This window comes from Lepidochelys kempii, chromosome 2 (assembly GCF_965140265.1).
Source record: "Lepidochelys kempii isolate rLepKem1 chromosome 2, rLepKem1.hap2, whole genome shotgun sequence".
Classification (NCBI taxonomy): domain Eukaryota; kingdom Metazoa; phylum Chordata; order Testudines; family Cheloniidae; genus Lepidochelys; species Lepidochelys kempii.
In genome coordinates this window covers 113,040,262-113,056,471 of record NC_133257.1, presented here as the reverse complement: position 1 = coordinate 113,056,471, position 16,210 = coordinate 113,040,262, and the positions used below count along the sequence as shown (strand labels likewise).

Below are 16,210 nucleotides of genomic sequence, written 5' to 3'. Positions count from 1 at the left end.
AGTCAATGATCAGTGGCCATCAAATGATGAATCTGAGGCTCTCATATCAGTGACAAAGAAGAGAATGCAATAACATGCTGCTCACTAATTCACTTTAAGTTTCCCTGTCTTAATTTACACTACCTTACACCTATTTTTAGCCATGGGGCATGTAAGCTACACCATCATATGCTCCCTTACATTCATACATTGGTAAGTGGGTGTAAATTGGTCAAAGGGGGTCTAACTGAGAGTCTGAGTGTAATAAAATCTTACCTAAACCTCCATCGAGACATATTGTCTCTGAATTTTGCCCTTTGCATTTTACCTACATATTTAATGGACTAAAAAAAGACAAAACTTACCATGCCGGCTCCATGGGTAATTTGGTTCATATGAATGGCATTTAAAGCCAACTGTTTATGTTGAGGAAATTTCCTGTCAAAATACACTAACTTCAAAAATGAAGGGACTGCTCTCTGATCCGTCTGTGAACTGTGTGACCTAGATAACATGAAGCACCGATTCGTCCTAGGCTGATGTGGACCCCTTAAATCTCAGTTGATTTCCTGTCTTGCTTTTGCCTTCATGTTTGCTGGTTGGAAGACTGAATACAAGGAGCCTTACTGGGGTGTTTTGTAGACAGAGAAGGGTTTTCAAACTGGAGTCAGCAGCTTCCTTGTAACATTGGCACATGGAAACAAAAAGCTTTCCCAACTGGGTCAGACATTTTGCAATTAGAACAGTGCGGACAACAACATCAGAGAGTCAATACACTAGGAAATCCTATACACTTTCTTAAGTGGGTCCAATCCTGCAAGGGGCTTAGCAGTCTCAGCACCCAATAAGCCCATGACCCTCACTCTTTTACACTAGTTTCAGAGTAACAGCCGTGTTAGTCTGTATTCGCAAAAAGAAAAGGAGTACTTGTGGCACCTTAGAGACTAACCAATTTATTTGAGCATAAGCTTTCGTGAGCTACAGCTCACTTCATCAGATGCATACTGTGGAAAGTGTAGAAGATCTTATTATGTGCACACAAAGCATGCTCTGCAATCACACAAAGCTTCAATGGGTTCCCAGCGCACGAGTGATATTGCAGTATCAAAGCTTCAGTGCATACAGTTGGAGGGACTTTTCCTAACAAACACAAGGGTTACCAGAGAAGCACAATTACCAGTGGTTCTGAACCTTTCCTATACTGTGACTCCATGGTACGTCAGAAGAAAAAAAAAAAAAGTCTCTGGACCCTCCCACTCCCCTCTAGCTATAAACAAAGGGAGGGTGATCACATTCTAGAACCCACATTCTAGAAAAAAAGGATGAGACACACCTAAAGGTTCCATACAACATTCCATGAGCCTGCTGCCCTGAGGGGGCATATCCAGCCCCACAGATAGCTAGCACATATATGGGTGTCAACAAGTGCTAGCCACAAATATATTCCATCTTGTCCAGAGAAGCAGCAAAATGTGCTTGCAAGTATGCCCTAATCCTGTCCATGAAATCCAGCCCTATCTGGCAGGCTTTCTATACTAGAGAATCCAAGACAGAATATGGTCCCCAATGTATTTTTTTAAATATCAATTTAAAAAGGACAGTGGCAACTTACAAATCACACTACTATTACTAAAAGTGGAAACAGAAGTGTTCCACAATTGTAACTATGGCAATACAAATAATAAAATAAAATAATGATAACTGTAATTGTAAAACCACAAAAACTGGCAGAGGGGGTCCTTAAGAAAAAGTAATCAAAACTGCTTTAAAACTTATTTAGCTGACTAAATTTCAAGTAGATTGTATCCCTTTAATAATAGACAGCATGTGAGAACTTTCTTATTCACTTCTAGTGTCATAGTGCAAGGGAGAGCTGCTGTCCGCTCACAGCACATGAGAATTGTGTCACCACCACAATACCCAGTTTTACTTCTTAAGTCATCAGTGACTGTTCCCAGAATACATCTCCCAGACAGAATCAAAAGTGATTTATGTCTCAACAGGAAGCATGTATCCTTCCAGACACTACTGGCTTGGCTCCTTTCATTTACACAAAAGATTTCCCCCGAAAGCATGGAGAAAGGGGCTTTTAAGCTGTTCTATTCTGGCCTTTGCTTGTAAAATTCTCTTCTACTGGAAGTATGTGGTACTCAGACTGCAGTTGTTTTGAAATCCAGTTTGAATCTCTTGATGATTTAGCACATATTGTTTGAACAGATTTTTGGTGACATTACTTTCCTCCTGTAATGAGTCATTGCTCTATCTTGTTTTATACGCTATTTCTAATGCATTGCCTGAAAGGCACCCTAATGAGAAGATCCAGTTATTCCAGTGCTGTAACACTTGCAGAGATTTATTCTCTGGTTCTTTCCCAGAATGATTCCCTGGTATTTCTCTTACACAACCTTCCCTGGTGTTTCTCTCACCCAACAGGGATAGGTCTGCACTAAGACCAAATTGACTTTGCTTCACTTGGTTTTTAACACCTGCCCCCTGCCCTGCATTCTCCTGGTCCTTCTTCACACCCAACAAGGCCATAAGCTCTTGGGGCACAAGCTGTGTTTTCTTATACATTTGTGCAGTGCCTAATGTAATGCAACCTTGATCTTGAATGGAACTTGTAGGTGATACAGAAATATAAATAATAAAAAACGAATACATTTAGATCACTGACCTCTTGAATCTGGTCTGCTTTGTAGCCAACAGAGCCAATACTCCTGCTCCTTAAAAACCAAGAAAACAAATGAATGTATCCTACACAAGCATAAAGTGTTTATAAAAGCTACTTTAAGCCAGGACTATCTGCATCATATGCTTCTCCCTCCCACCAGTCACTGTATTACATAAAAGTTGGCAGAGAACAGATAAACATCAAAGGGAATAGGGAGAAAAATGAGAGTCAGATATTCACGTTCTTTGACTTTACACAAGAAATGGCCTCCTTTTCTATGAGTGATGTCTTGGAAACAGAAAAACTATGTACCAAAGAGAAATGCTGTACACCAAAACGAGAAAGCCATAAGCACAGCCTGATTTAGTTTAGCAAGATAGAAGAAATGAGTGCCAGGAAACCACAGAAACAGTTTTGGACACAGATCAGAACTGCAGACATCAGTGTAAGCCTCAAGTTTTTCCCAGCCTGTCATTTATTGTGATATCTGGGTCAGAGGGCAGGTCACAAGAAACTAAATAAAAAGTTCCTAATAGTGAGAGACAGCAGGAATCATTTTTGACACTGTACCATTTGGTACACTGAGCCTTACTAGAGCAGAGAAGAGGTAATATGGGGAAGGGGGAGGGAAGAACATGTCTTTTTCATCAGCGAGGGATGACTAGATGACACATAAATATCAGTAACACTCCACGAAGTGAAAACAGAATGACAAAAGAAAACACTGCTGCATGCATTTCCAATTCGTTTCCTCTTTGCCATCTTTGAGAGAAGATGTGAAACTGTGTTCCTTACCACTGTGGTCTTTAAAAATACTATGGCCCTTCGTGCAAGAGGAAGGTCATGTTAACCTCACCATGCTGGCCAAACTCCATTCTGGGTAATTATATTAGGCTTGCCTACAATCCCCCCTGTAGTTGCAGTTGGACATGGTATTCTTCTTTGCTTCCTTTATTCGACTGCTGCATAGTGTTGCTTTGTGCTATTCAACAGCTGCCCCATTCCAGTGCAGAGGAGGTAGCATTTCATGACTGAGTGACATGATACTTGTACATACAGAGAGCATCAAATTCTACCAAGCATCTCAAGAAAATGCAATTGTCATCTCTGAACTCACAGATCAGAATCACCCACACAGCTTCAAAGAAGTCTTTAATGGATACCTGTTCACAAAGTGCAAACGAATTAGAAGAACATTCAAACTGAATGCAATTTACACTGATCTGAGCTTTGAGTGCAGAATGTAGTTATTTAACTTCAGTCTGATAGTTGCTGTTCCTACAAAGGTTTGGCCTTTGTGAAGTAAATTTCTACAGCTGCAAGATAAGGTGCAAAATTTCAAAAGCAGCTTCTCATTCTGGAGGACTCAGTTTTGGGGTGCAACTAGAGACCCCTTTAACTTGATTTTCAGAAACCAGTGGAAGCTATTGAAGGGAAGCCCCATCAGCTATTGAAGTCAATGGAAGCTACAGCTGTTGCTCAGCTCTTTCTGAAAATCAGGACAAGGCATTTCAGGCTGGGCATGGGTACCCCCAAATGTAGATACCTAAACTCAATGGCCGCTTTTGAAATGGCCTAACCCTGCAAGGTGCTGAATGCCCTCCATTCCCACTGAATTCAAGAGCTTTGCTTGATCAGGCCCTAACGTTGTACTTCCAGATTTCCATCCTTTGAATGTCACTGTGTCTGCAACCAGCAGTGACAAAGCACAAGGCCTACCTGTGATTGTTTACCAATATAGTTATACAGTATGCAAGTTTAGTGGTGTCATAAATATAAAGGGAAGGGTAAACCCCTTTGAAATCCCTCCTGGCCAGGGGAAAGCTCCTCTCACCTGTAAAGGGTTAAGAAGCTAAAGGTAACCTCGCTGGCACCTGACCAAAATGACCAATGAGGAGACAAGATACTTTCAAAAGCTGGGAGGAGGAAGCGAAACAAAGGGTCTGTGTGTCTGTCTATATGCTGGTTTTTCTGCAGGGGATAGACCAGGAATGGAGTCTTAGAACTTTTAGTAAGTAATCTAGCTAGGTATGTGTTAGATTATGATTTCTTTAAATGGCTGAGAAAAGAATTGTGCTGAATAGAATAACTATTTCTGTCTGTGTATCTTTTTTGTAACTTAAGGTTTTGCCTAGAGGGGTTCTCTATGTTTTTGAATCTAATTACCCTGTAAGATATCTACCATCTTGATTTTACAGGGGGGATTTCTTTATTTCTATTTACTTCTATTTTTTTATTAAAAGTCTTCTTGTGAGAAAACTGAATGCTTTTTCATTGTTCTCAGATCCAAGGGTTTGGGTCTGTGGTCACCTATGCAAATTGGTGAGGCTTTTTATCCAACATTTCCCAGGAAAGGGGGGGTGCAAGTGTTGGGAGGATTGTTCATTGTTCTTAAGATCCAAGGGTCTGGGTCTGTAGTCACCTAGGCAAATTGGTGAGGCTTTTTACCAAACCTTGTCCAGGAAGTGGGGTGCAAGGTTTTGGGAAGTATTTTGCGGGGAAAGACGCGTCCAAACAGCTCTTCCCCAGTAACCAGTATTAGTTTGGTGGTGGTAGCGGCCAATCCAAGGACAACGGGTGGAATATTTTGTACCTTGGGGAAGTTTTGACTTAAGCTGGTAAAGATAAGCTTAGGAGGTTTTTCATGCAGGTCCCCACATCTGTACCCTAGAGTTCAGAGTGGGGGAGGAACCTTGACAAGTGGTATAAAGGTAGAACTATTCCTGTACGGAAGGGGAATAAGCTATATGGTATAAAGCACCTTTTTACTGATATAACTGCATCCACACTAGATATTATGCTGCTTTAACTATATCAGTATAGTCTTCTAGCGCCCACTGAAGAAACTGGATTGTGTGTGAAGGCAGCTGAGCCATATGCAGTGCACATAACCCTTTAGCTCCAATAAATTAACATAAAGCTGCTTGAGGGACTAGCTTAAAGCCACTGTTAGGGATGCTGCCGCTTTCAATAATTAACCTTTTGCAGACTACAAATTACTTGTATATTTCCCTTCTCCCCACACAGCAGCAGGCATAAATTGCTTCTTGTAGTCGCTTCATCTCTAAAACACGATGTGCTGAAACCGAGTAAGGAAATGTTATGCTGCCAGGGCTATCCAGTGCTCAGGCAATTGGACATATTGGGCTCCTCTCTCACACACCGGTCTTACATTAGTTGCTTAACTCTGATGGCTTTAATGGAGGTACTCTGGATTTAAAACTGGCACAATTTAGAGGAGAATCAAGACTCTAATGTCTAATGTGTGCATAAATCACTATCAGATTCCCATCTACTCCCTTTTCATAAAGGGTAGTCAAATCACTGTATGAGCCTTTTGCATTAGGAAAACAGTAGTGCCCCCAAATACACAAAGTAGCTTGTTGTATCGTGCCCACATTTTCAACTGCTGCTCTAAAATTGTATCTGCAATTTTATGCTTGCACTTTTTTCATGCCAGAGGCGCTGCATGCCTAAGATCTTGGCCTTGCGCGGTTATAGGCACAATCTTAGAGAGTGAAACCCTGGGGAAAATCTGACCCATTGCCATGTCAATGTTACTGAACTTTGGTGTTTTTAGTGATCAGAGCAGTCCATATGGGGATCCTGACATAATATGGCCTTCAGTGCAGAAAATCTGTGCCAGCTGTTTAGATTCTGCCACCCATGCTCACACTGAATAGTACTTCTCTCCACAAATAGGCCACTGATTTCCCACTGCTAGACTGAGGAGCTATTACACATTTTGATAAGCACTACCTTGTACAAATGGTCCCACTGACTTCAGTAGCTAGATTGTGAGCCCTGACCCATGTGAAAGCAACAGGACTACTCAAGGTGAGTAAGGGATTCTCAGTCTGGCCCACTGGGACCATCCAAGGAGTGTGAGTAAGGATGGGAGAATCTGGCCCCATGGTGTGAGCTCTCTTAGATTCTCCCAATTTCACTCACTCCTCAAGTAGTCCCATTAAAGAAAATGGGACTACATGCGGAGCAATGTCCATGCAGTACTTGCAGGAGTAAGGGCAGCAGCACCTACCCCTTAAACGGCTACTTTAAGCATGATGTGTCATGAAAGAGAGGATCCAAAAGATCCGGGGGGCCAAATCCTCATCTGACGTAAATCAGTGTGGCTCCAGTGGCTGCTGGCATACAGGTGAATGACGGTTTGTGATGACTCACATTAACTTTCCCCATTTGGAGCATTATAAGAGAACTGTGATTCTTCTAGATGATTCAAAGGAAAAGCTGAGATTTTACAAGGGATATGGAAGCTTGCTATTACAAGGCTACTCTCCTCTCCTTTCCTTGTCCCCAGGAAAGCAGCTAGAGTGACCAGACAGCAAATGTGAAAAATCGGGACGGGGGTGGGGGAGTAATAGGAGCCTATATAAGAAAAAGACCCAAAAATCAGGACTGTCCCTATAAAATTGGGACATCTGATCACCCTAGAAGCAGCAAATGAAAGGGTTAAACTTCCACCATCAGGAAGAAAGGCCGGATGGACAGCAAGATGAGAGACAGACAGACAGGTAAGTAGGTGCAGCTGAGTGCAGACTGAGCTTTTTTCAAGGGAGGCTTGTTCACTTAAATGACAGTTTGATCACTTGTACCTAATTACCACTTGGTAACGCTATGGAAGCTAGACACAAAGAAAGGCCTCCACCATTTGTACTAGCAAAGCATGGGGCAAAGGAAATCAGCCTATTCCCCACCAGCTCACAGCTCACACAACCCTCCCTTTTTTCCCCTCAGCTCAAAGGCCAGCATTCCTGTGAAATAGTAATAGGGTGGAAAAGTCTCCTGGGTCCTGGCATGCAAATGAGCACACTAATTAGTATAGCCTAATTTTGCGTCAGGAGGAGAGGCTCATTATGAAAGTCTCATTCTCCTATTATCACTGAAAAACATGCTCCTCTGGCCTTCTGCGTGGCTCGGTGGAAAGGGCAGGCAGGGATTAGGAAGGTAAAATGCACTATGATGCTGGCTTCCATGTGGGGTGATGGTGCCAGCTGGTCTGTGGGGTTCCTCTGATCTCTCTAGGATAGCAGCTCACCCAGCAGTTTGGCTGATTTCAGCCGTGACAGTGTTTCTGCTGGAATCCAGTACAGCAAAGCTCCTCTTCCTTATATACCTGGCTGGAACAGTAGGGACCACTACCACAAAGAACCATCTTTTACTTTGAAAGAGATCTCCATGGCTAAACCAATGGTAGCTGAGTGTCTTCTAAGATGGACCTTAGCTCTGAAACAAGAAGACTAGGGGGGCTGAGGAGAAGCTGCACCCGAATTAGCAACAGTGGGAATTTTTAAGTAAAAAGAGTCTAACTTGTGCAACTGAAACGGATGGATAGTAGTTCAGACGTATCATTAGCAATCTTTTGTCATGTGACCATTCGTCTAAGGACTGGTCTACACGGGCAATGCTAAAGCACTGCCATGGCAGTGCTTTAACGTGGCTTACGTAGTTGCACTCTCCCAGCACTCTAAAAAACCCAGCTCCACGAGGGACGTGGCTCCCAGCGCTGGGGCACTGTCTACACTGGCGCTTTACAGTGCTGAAACTTGCTGCGCTCAGCGGGGTGTTTTTTCACACCCCTGAGCGAGAAAGTTGCAGCGCTGTAAATTGCCAGTGTAGACAAGCCCCAAGTCTTTTGAACTAATGAATGCTATTGGCTTCATTTTTTAAAAACACCTGCAGCACTGGATGTGTGTTTTGTAATATCCATAAAACATGATGGACTTCTCCAGTGCCTTCGGCTTGAGACTCTCAGGTGCTTTACAGCCATTAATGGGTTGAGCCGCCCAATACTCTGTGAGATAGGGAAGTACTGCTGGGTTTGGTTTTTAAACAAATGGGGACACTGAGATGTCAAGGTCAAAATTGTCAAGACTGGCCACTGATTTGGGGCATTTTAGATTTTGGGAGCCCAAGATTTTTCAGGAGTTCTGAATGAGCCAATAGCTCCAGGAGAAACCTGTGGGATTGGCACCTGCCCAGTACTTCTTAAAAGTCAAACCAAAGATGTCTCAAGATGAGTGCCTAAAAATTGAGGCTCCTGAAATCACTGGCCACTTTTGAAAAAGTGTCTGAATGTGAGTTGTACACTGAATTTGAACACCCCTTTTATTCCCAATTACTAACACCCCTCCAAACACCCCCCACAGCCCCTGCCCCAAGTAGAGTTGTGATCCGGAAAGGGAGGCACACCAGAGACTCCATGAAATCCATTAGGGACTTTGCTTCCAACTGGTTGTCTGTCTCGCTCAGCATTTTATACTGCTCCCCATCGCCATAGTATATAAGCACCTTCCACTTAATAGCAATAGCAAAGCTACGAACAACACCAGCTCTACTGATTTCCATCCCTGTGCTTTAATCACAAGCCCACCGCTCCCTTCTTGTAGGGCAGGGGTTCTCAAAATGGGGGTCATGACCCCTCAGGGGGTCACAAGGTTACTACATGAGAGGTCGTGAGCTGGCAGCCTCCACCCCCAAACTCCGCATCGCCTCCAGCATTTATAATAGTGTTAAATTTATTTTTTTTTAAAAAGTGTTTTTAATATGTAAGGGGGAGGTCACACTCATAGGCTTGCTGTGTGAAAGGGGTTCACCAGTACAAAAGTTTGAGAACCACTGTCGTAGAGTAATTATTATATCAAAACCTTTATTAGGCACATTCTTAGCAGTTCCATAAGGTCTGAAAAGAACTGGTCTTGTTCTATTATTTCACATACACAATAATATTTTCTTTGCCTATATTTGGAGAGGGGTCTGGAAAAGTGATATCACAACTGGAATGAGGAAGCGTTTATTCCCTGGCTGCAAAACATGACGGTGAAGTAAGACTGCTATTTGAAGAACCCTATTTATATTGACATTTCCTGAACCAAAACAGGACTGAGAGAAACTCGGGACAAAATGTTGTCTCATTGCTACATTCTGCAGGAACCACTGCCAGCGTTTCACAGAAGTTTGAATGACAGCAAATTACAACTGCGTTGTGCGGCAGGCAGGCTAAAGATGATAAGTGGAGGGTTATAGAAATAGATCATTGTATCAGACAGACTCCTCTTCTTGGGGCAAAGATTAGCATTTGTTGGGACATGCCTGGATGGGCTTGTTTGCCCATGACTAACTCCTGTTACATAAACCTAAAATGTTTGCTATTGAAAAAAAATGGACATAAACAAATAAAGCCTGAAGGATTAACCCATTGCAACATCCATTGTCGTAATCAATGCCCCTGACAAGTTTGACTTATATACACATGTGAAGCACATCTATGTTGGGACAAATCTTTGAAAACCTTCTCACTCATAATTTGCTGGTGATATAAATGCATGTGAAATGGACAATGGTTATAGCACAATCAGTGTGCAATGACATTCAACACAGAGTAAAATCTGATTTTAGTTAACACTGCTTGTAGTGTTCACTCTGTTCTATAGATCAAAAATTACTCTCCCAAAAGCCATTCCCTGTTGCTAATGGATCAGTCAGGATTTGATTGTGAGAATCAGTTATTTAGAAGTGATCATTTCTTTAAAAAAAAAAATAAATAAGGATTACAAAGGGAAAGGAGATCTAGCTGAGACCCACTTTCTAGGCAGAGATCATATGAATTTATTATCTGAACACCTTTAGGAAACACTGCTAAACCTTCCTCTGATGAAGCTTTTCCACATAACCAGAATGTCATTCACAGCATCAACCATTTCCTTTCCCTACTGCCTTTTAAAAAAATAACACACCCGAAGCGCAGCTTTCTATGCTTGCAAAACAGTGAAGAGCCAGAGATTCTATGAAGTCCACTAGGGACCTCACTATTACCAATATATTTTATGTGGAAGGTCCTCAGACACTACAGTGAATGATGACAGTACAAAAAAGTGATTAGACAAAGATTTCACACCTCTGAGTGCCAATTATCTTCAACTGAAGAATGTTACAAGTTCATAAGTGTACCCGTTAGATCCAATAAGAAGCTACATTGGCATTAAAATAACAAATGTTACATTAATATACCCAACAGATCTTACTCTGTCCTTGCAAAATTGGGACAGACTCGCAGATAAATCGAGGTGCCTCTAAGTTGGTGTATCATATATGTTGAAGAGCCCAGAAGACGTAAATAACACCAGTTAGGTAGCCTCTTAGGCTCCTTTCTGAATGTGGTCCTTTGTTTCTATGCATGTGGCTTCTGTCTGGAGTTCATCCATATCCATCTTTAGTAACGAAATAAAATCCTGAGGTTCTTACACCTGGCCAAATTGTGCAGTTCACAATTAAGCAAATTTCCATTGAGTATATGTGGTTTTGCCAGACTAAAAACTGATGGAAAACCTTTGGGCGGAGCCAGGGGGAGGATGAAAAAGGATTGGGAGAGGAGATCTCTGCAACATTTTCCTCACTAACATTGTTTCCCAGCCATTCTGTCCAGCATGGAAAAGGACCAAGGGCCAGTCCAGAAACACCACAGACCCCTGACCAGGGTGAACCCATGGCTGTTTGTGAGGAAGCCCTACACATCCATACCAGCTTGGAACCTCCAGTGCCAGCCTCATAGGTAGCTCAGTTCCAGTCGAGCCACACTGCCAAGGCTTCTGCTGCTCACCCTGAAAACCCCATAATTGGGGATTCCCCATCTCAGCCTCTGGCCGTATTGCGTATCTGATATGAGCTGTGCTGGGTACAGAAGGGGACACCATGCACCTACTGCAACCCCACCCTTCCCCTTCCTCTAATGCTTCACCCACTCCCTGCCTTCACATTCCACTTAGAACCCAACCCCTTGGATTGGCCTCCATGGTGTCCAAGGGAAGTAATGCTACTGCACGTGTCTCTAGGCTGTGCCTGGAGATCCTCACACACAGAGGGCCTCAACCTCAACTGTCTTAGTGACAAGAGAAGGCCCACAGGATTTGGCCTGATTAAAAAAAATAAAATAAAATAAATCAGCGGCTATTATTTTACTGAGGGTAGACCAGTGCAAAATTTTTGATTGAAACCTTCTTCTTTTTTTAATAAGAGATGGCTTTTTCATCAAAGTAGAAAATTGCTCAGGAAATATCTATTTTCAATGAACTTTTTCAATTTTTTTATCACCCCTCCCCCCCAAAAAAGTTTCAGTTTTGGGCAACTGAAAAATTTCAGCTACTTAGGGAAAATTTTTCCAGTAAAACTAACCTCTCTCTCTCCTCCCACCCCCTCAGACTGGCCAAAACTGTTTGATTTTTGGCAAGCCAAAAAAAAAAAAAATTCACTTTGGGGTTTTCAGTTTGACAAAACCCCCCCAAAAACTTTCTAGACTAATTTTGACAAAAATCAACATGAGAAAAAAAATTTCCGCAATCAGCTCTAAGTGAGGGGCATCTGCTACAGCAGGGGTAGATCTTTGTCCAGCAATAGAAGCTACCCTTGGATCAATCAGAGATATCCATTGAAAATGTCCTGGAAGAAGCAAAGACTTCAGTCCAGAAGTTGACTAATTAAGGTACTTATATGGACTCCTGAAGTGAAGAGGACAAGAAGTGTTTGTTAAGCCAGCTGAAAGAGTATACAGACTTAGTTCTTACAAATCTACAATCGTGATTTCTGGACTCTACTCAACCTCTACATAGCTTTTACAGACGCCTGTCTTATAAAACACTTACAGTTGAGTGGAGTGAGGCACTACCAGCAATGGGGCTGCCATGTGCTCAGGACAGAATAGAAAATTTTGAACACAGAGTGGAATATCATACGACAAACAAATGAAGATTTAAACTTCAAGTTCTTTATCATCACTAGTGGTTCGACCCAATCTTTGTGCTACGTTTCCTGGGATGAAAGAAGTTGGAATTCATCTCTTGCTATTCCCAGTCACAACAGCTACAGTTGAGCGTTCTTTTGCCTCATTGAATAGAATTTTGTGTTCTGAAAGAAGTCGTCTTCTGCCTGATCACGAGTATATCATGAAGGACTGGAAGTAACGGACACATAAAAAGACACAAAAGAGTGCAAAATTATAACAAGAAACCAAGAAGGATGTAGATGTAGTGCTTCATAGTAGGCGTGAGTAGCCAACTTTAATTTTTGTGATGATTTTAAAAAACATGAGTTAAATCTAATAAAATGGTCATGAAACATTTTTCAGTTTTTACTTTGGTGCCACACAGCCCACCTTCGCCCTCACGGTCTCAACCCTTGTTGGTCCTCACCCCCCCGAATATTCCAACACCCCCCAATTTCAATGCCTGGGGAAAACATTCTGCGTGCATCATGCACCTTTCCGGACCAGCCTGCGTTAATGTCTGTGAAACGCCCACGGTGATCCACAAGTGCCTAGAGAACCATAGAGAAATACCCCTTCCAATTAATGTACTCGGTGGCTAGGTGGTCTGGTGCTGAATTAGAATATGCGTGCCATCGATCGCCCCTCCGCAGTTAGGGAAGCCCATTTGTGCAAAGCCATCCACAATGTCACGCACGTTGCCCAAAGTCATGGTCTTTCAGAGCAGGATGCGATTAAGGGCCCTGCACACTTCCATCAACACATGTCCAACAGTCGACTTTCCCACTCCAAACTGGTTAGCGACCGATTGGTAGCAGTCTGGAGTAGCCAGCTTCCATAGTGCAATCACCACGCGCTTCTCCAGCAACAGGGCAGCTCTCATTCTTGTGTCCTTGCACTGCAGAGCTGGGGCAAGCTCATCACACAGTCCCATGAATGTGGCTTTCCTCATCCAAAATCCTCATTCTGCAGCCACTGGTCATAATCCCAGATGTGCATCACGATGCACACAGTGCTTGTTTCCCAAGCCGAAAAGTGACATTCCACTATGGTCAGCACCTCCATGAATGTCACAAGCAATCTCGCCACGCGTACTAACTATGACACGAGAGCAATGTCGCACTCCTCTTGACTTTGTAGTGTATAACTCCACTGCCACTCGTGACGTATTGGTCAGAGCAAGCAGCATATTGGTCAACAGTGTGAGATCCATTCCTGCAGCCCAAAGAGGCAGGGCGCGCAGTACACAAACCATTGAAAGATGGTGCCAAATGTGGACGGAAGCACAGGGATTGCTGGGATGCAAAGCAATGCATCATGGGCACTGGGACAGGACCCAGGATGTCCCGTGACCCCACTCTGCCTTCCCACAACTCTAAGCAGAAGAGGAAGAGATGCTCTGTGGGATAGCTGCCCAGAGTGCACTGCTCCGAATACCGCTGCAAGTGTGAACACGCTATTGCACAGGCAGCTGACAGTGCGTACACATAAGAGCGGTTTCTCTTCAGCACTCTCTGAACGGCACTGTAACTGCCGGTGCTGTAACTCTGCCAGTGTAGACATACCCTAAGCTATACTGGTATAAAAGTGACTTATACCAGTATAGCTGTGTCCACGGTAGGGCTTTTGCCAGTGTAACTATTTGGGGTTTTTTAAAATGACACCCCTAACCAAAATAGTTTCTGTCAGTAAAACTTTTAAGTGTAGACTAGGCCTAATTATAGGATAATTACAATGCCACATAAATTAATATTATATGGAACAATCCTTCCCAGGCAGGAGAACAATCTGGAAAGCCTACAAGGAATTTTCCATATTTAAGTTAGATTATTCTTAAGGCCTGTGAATGCTATAAATGTAACCAGTTACAGCACAGTCTTCCCTGGCCCTGGTGCCTTTTGTAATGTAGACGGACCATAACTTGGTTCTCCAACTTGGCTTAAACCTGTTTTGCCAGTGGACAACAAGGTTCCATTTTGGTTGAATTTATAGCGCAGGCAGGCCCTAAGAACAAGACAAGACAATGGTATGTATGCCAAAGGCCTAGCCACCAAGGAAATCCTTTGCTTTTCCAGGCATAAAGCTGTAAACCAGGCTCAGATTAATCAGGTTTAACTGTGTGAAATGTTTTTAATCCAAACCCCTAGGTGACTCAGTGGGTTTGGTGGAAGCCTGAATGACAGAAAGGGTCAGAAGGGAATTTTACTGCAGTGTCTGCTCAAAACCACAGCCTGCCCATAAACTCTCAATAATACCGTTTCCGGATCAGTGGCCAGAATGTAAAACAAAACTACAGCATAGAAAGCTTGCTTGAGGCTGACAGGGCTACAGTATGCCTGTCTGACCCATCAAGGTTCATATGCCAATAATAAAGCACTTTTGTTTAAATCCTTCCTTTAATTCCAGGCCATTTTTCCAATGCAATACATCCAAAAATACATTAAAAAGGGAAGGGGTTAGGGAAGGGAATGTGTATGTCTGTCTTTGTTTTCTGTAGAGAAATCACAAAATTACTGGTTTCAGAGTAGCAGCCGTGTTAGTCTGTATTAGCAAAAAGAAAAGGAGGACTTGTGGCACCCTAGAGACTAACCCATTTATTTTGAGCATAAGCTTTCGTGAGCTACAGCTCACTCCAGAAGTGAGCTGTAGCTCACGAAAGCTTATGCTCAAAATAAATGGGTTAGTCTCTAGGGTGCCACAAGTACTTTTTTTTTTTTCCCTCCGCAAAATTACTGCTTCCAGGAAATAGGTTTTTACAGCCAAATCAACTGTTTCTTCTTCTTTCAAAAATTACTTTTTTTGTTTCAGTGTCAATCCTCTTACAAGCATACATGTGAAAAGAAACTGTAAACATACCTGCTTTCATGACCCTAATAAAACACAGGGTGGCAACAGAAAAGAACCTTAAACATTAGCTTCATTCTTGTCCCCTATGATGTGTAATTCTAACTCCCCGCTCAGCAACAACGCCATCGTACAAACACCTTATTAAACCTTTACCACAAGACCTCTTGCAGGTGTCTATATATGGTATACCCTACCTACATTTACATTAATCATCTAAACCCTGTGTTTACTCATGAAATGAGAAGCACTTATTTGCTGTAATTCATTACCAGGTGGAAGAGGTCACAGCTCAGAATTCATATATTGTGGTAGCCCTAGCTTAACCACGTGTTTCATTTGAGCTGGGGGGGTGGGGCGGGGGAGAGGAAATGGCAATAAAAGCTGAGCTGATGTAAAAATGAACCCAAAAATTTCCCCCAAACCATTTCATTTTCACACGTACAAATCCCACACCTATATAGAGTTTAACCTGCAGCTCTAGTTAAACATTAAATGCTTAAAGGATCTCTCAGACGTAAAAACATATTGTACGATATAAATGGACTTGCCCTTCAGAGATAATAAACACTTATCTACATGGGGGAGTTATTTTGTAAGAAACTATTCTGGACTGCGTAACTCCCTTTATCCAAAGTGGCTGAAGCGAATTTGGAATAAAGCACCGATTCCAGAATGAGAGTGTCTACACAGGGAGTTAATCAGGAATAGCTACTCCACTTTAAATTCACACCCTACCTTAATCTGAATTAACTTTACTGTGTAGAGAAGCCCTAAAGGCTTGATTCTCATGTACACTAAGGCCCCTTTATATCCCTCTGGCAGAATAAAGAGCCCTTAAGGTGACTGTAAATTACACATGCCCCCAGTTTTAAGACACCTTTACTGTACCAGAACAATGTAGTGTAAATGAGAATCAGACCCATGATAGTTATCATCAT

The 16,210-nt window shown here is 42.6% G+C and overlaps 1 protein-coding gene across 3 annotated transcripts in view; it reads right to left on the bottom strand.

Annotated features, from left to right (window-relative positions):
• Positions 1-16,210, bottom strand: part of GFOD1 (Gfo/Idh/MocA-like oxidoreductase domain containing 1) — a 111,633-nt gene that overhangs the window by 48,437 nt on the left and 46,986 nt on the right. Inside the window, exon 2 of one of the 3 annotated variants that reach the window (XM_073332023.1) lies at positions 2,654-2,702. The exons of 1 other annotated variant lie outside the window; for it this stretch is intronic. In XM_073332023.1, coding sequence (XP_073188124.1) covers positions 2,654-2,702 — 49 coding nt within the window. Of the gene's footprint in view, positions 1-2,653; positions 2,703-12,306; positions 12,548-16,210 lie in introns of those variants that run through there. One more of the 3 variants, XM_073332024.1, reaches the window with a different exon arrangement.